This window comes from Zingiber officinale, chromosome 1B (genome assembly GCF_018446385.1).
Source record: "Zingiber officinale cultivar Zhangliang chromosome 1B, Zo_v1.1, whole genome shotgun sequence".
Taxonomy (NCBI): domain Eukaryota; kingdom Viridiplantae; phylum Streptophyta; class Magnoliopsida; order Zingiberales; family Zingiberaceae; genus Zingiber; species Zingiber officinale.
The window spans coordinates 131,715,140-131,717,601 of record NC_055986.1 but is presented as its reverse complement, the minus strand read 5'-3'; the positions used below and the strand labels follow the sequence as shown (position 1 = coordinate 131,717,601).

The 2,462-nt window shown below is 53.4% G+C and overlaps 1 protein-coding gene across 1 annotated transcript; it reads right to left on the bottom strand.

Annotated features, from left to right (window-relative positions):
- Positions 1 to 311: 311 nt before the first annotated feature.
- LOC121979789 (patatin-like protein 3) lies at positions 312 to 2,121 on the bottom strand. The gene is made up of 3 exons (XM_042531787.1): positions 1,073 to 2,121; positions 848 to 910; positions 312 to 763 (listed from the first exon to the last, which is right to left on the bottom strand). Exons 1-3 carry the CDS (start codon positions 2,036 to 2,038, stop codon positions 458 to 460), a joined length of 1,335 nt encoding a protein of 444 aa, XP_042387721.1. The 5' UTR covers positions 2,039 to 2,121; the 3' UTR covers positions 312 to 457.
- Between the last annotated feature and the right edge of the window lie 341 nt (positions 2,122 to 2,462).

Here is a 2,462-nt window from a genome sequence, read left to right as displayed (position 1 = left end):
GTGGAACTTATTGTCTCTGCATGCAGTCGCAGAGGACAAGAGACGACCAAAAGATCACCCACAAGCCACAGCCACACCACACCCTCCCTGGTCGGCAGCAATGGGCCCCATTTTCTGTCTCCTCGTGCCGTCAACTGCGTACCACGGCGAGTGTGAACGCATACTTGCCCCACCCATTCTGCGGACTGCATATAGAACGTTGCCACGTAGGCACAGTCATTTTTTTGTGTGTGGCTAATTTGAATTATTTGAAATATTTAAAAAAAAAACAAGTGATTTTTTGAAAGTAAGAAATGTCATGGAGGTGGTAGTTAAATAACTAAAAACATAGTTTCATTTCAGAATCCAACGTAATTCGAGCTGTACAAAGTACACAGCCGTCCGTCTCTTTATTCTCCCAAAAGATAGTATCCATTTTCCCTCTTTTTTTGAGAGTTTTTTTTTTAATAAAATTAAATTAGCACGATACGGATGTCCTCGCCGGCGCCTTTTTGGTGGCCGCGGCGGAGGACGTTCTCGGCGTCGCCACCTCCTTCAGTACCACGTTGGGAATCTGGGAATTGCTCCTCCGCTGGTTTTCTTTGACGAGCTCTCGGGCGAACCAGTCGAGCTTCTCAGCGTTGGTTTGCTCCGAGATCTTCTTCCCTCGAAACAAGAACGATTCCACGTTCTTCTGCGACAATTGTTTCTCCAGCAACCTCAGCAATTTGTCAGCGTCTCTTGTTTTCCGAATATCGTCGTCGTATACTTCCAATCCGTTGCTCTGAGAAATATGTGATCGAATCTATAACAATGTGCGATAGACAGATCACAGTTGGCGATCTAAATAGTTTTGACATTTAATTACCTGAATCCTCACGTAATTACTAGCCTTGTTTTGCCCAAATGACATCGCGATTGCTTGATCCACCTAATGAAATTGCATTCATTGTCATATCAGAAGTTTTTGAATTCAAGCTGTAATTGGTGAATGCAATAATGACGTGGTAATAAATGATTTATTCTTAAAAAAGTGAGGAAAACAGAGTAGGAGCAGGATGCAGAGTGAAGCAGCAGAGGAAGCTATCCGTACCACGTCGTCGACGCCTTCGCCGGCAATCCTAACGAGCTTCGCCTGAGATGGCAGGGACCTCCCCCTCCTCGGGTTCACTTCTTTTCCAATGCCGCCGGCGGTGGCGCTTCCGAGGGAGAGCACCATGAGGTCCTTCATCCTGTCTGCGAATGGGAACTCGCGTTTGTTGTTTAGCACGTGGGTGATGGCCGCGGCGGCGGGGTTGCCCATCGCTACGCCGCCGCCAATGGCCGCGATCCGCGTCCGCCCGTCCACAGACCGAAGTTCCATCGGCGCTGTCCCCGCCGCGCAAGTGGCGGCGCACACCTCCCGCAGCTGGAAATCGTATGAGCCCCCCTCCACCGCGTCCGCCCGGGAGAAGAGGAACGGTGCCCCCGTGGTCAGGTCGAAGCAGGGAACGAGCAACGGCTTCACGGTGTCCCGCAGCGTCGCGTCGCCGAACAATTTTCGGAGCGTCTCGGAGGACCCCTGCGACCGCCCCCAAGCGAGCGGGCCCCGCCTCGCAGCCACGAACGACGACCGACTGCTCCTCGAGAGGAGAAGATGAAACGCGTCGGCGGCTGAGTGCAAGGGGCGTCCTTCGGGGCCGCGGGAGAAGAGCATGGCAGCGAGGACGCCTCCGGCGCCGGACCCGGTGGCGACGTCGAAGAAGTCGGCAACGCGGGCGGAGGGGTCGCCGGAGAGGCGGCTGAGGGAGGACTCAAGCCGGGCGAGGGAGGCGGCGGCTAGGAGGGCGTCTGCGGGGTGTCCTCCACCGTCGATAGAGAGGATGCGGACCCGGCCGTCGGATGCGGCTGGAGGCAGCAGAGAGCGAGGGCAGCCGTCGCGGAAGGTGGCGGTGGAAAGGAGGAGGTTAGGAGGATCATCGTAACCGAACAAGAACTTGCTTTCGAGGATGGAGAAGATCTCGTAGCTAAGCTTATCGAGGCCCCTGGCAGGTTCATCCGGAGCCGACGGCAACGCCATGGCTGCTCTGTGAAAGCGGTCGAGACGAACCGGGAACGAATCTGAATCGGACCGGTTGCTTTGGGACCTCACTAGAGAGAGCGATGGATGCGGAACGGCGTGCGCCGTCGTACTTAAATAGAACTATAGAAGCGGGGACTGCTCCCTGGGCTGATGGACGGCTGAGATTTAGCGCTGTAAATATCATTGGTTGCTCCATCCATCTGTCGGCAGCAGGTCGCCGAGGGCATGCGGGCGCTGCGGCGCACGTGCGATCACAAAGAGATCGATTCACATCACTCTTTGATGGCCTATTTTATATTTCTTTTCTTTTTCTTTTTCAATATTAAAAAATATTAATATAAATCTCGTGGTGCAATTTGTGATTAGCTGCGAGCATGCCAGCTTACATACAAATACAATAATTGTTTCAGGAGTTTTAGCA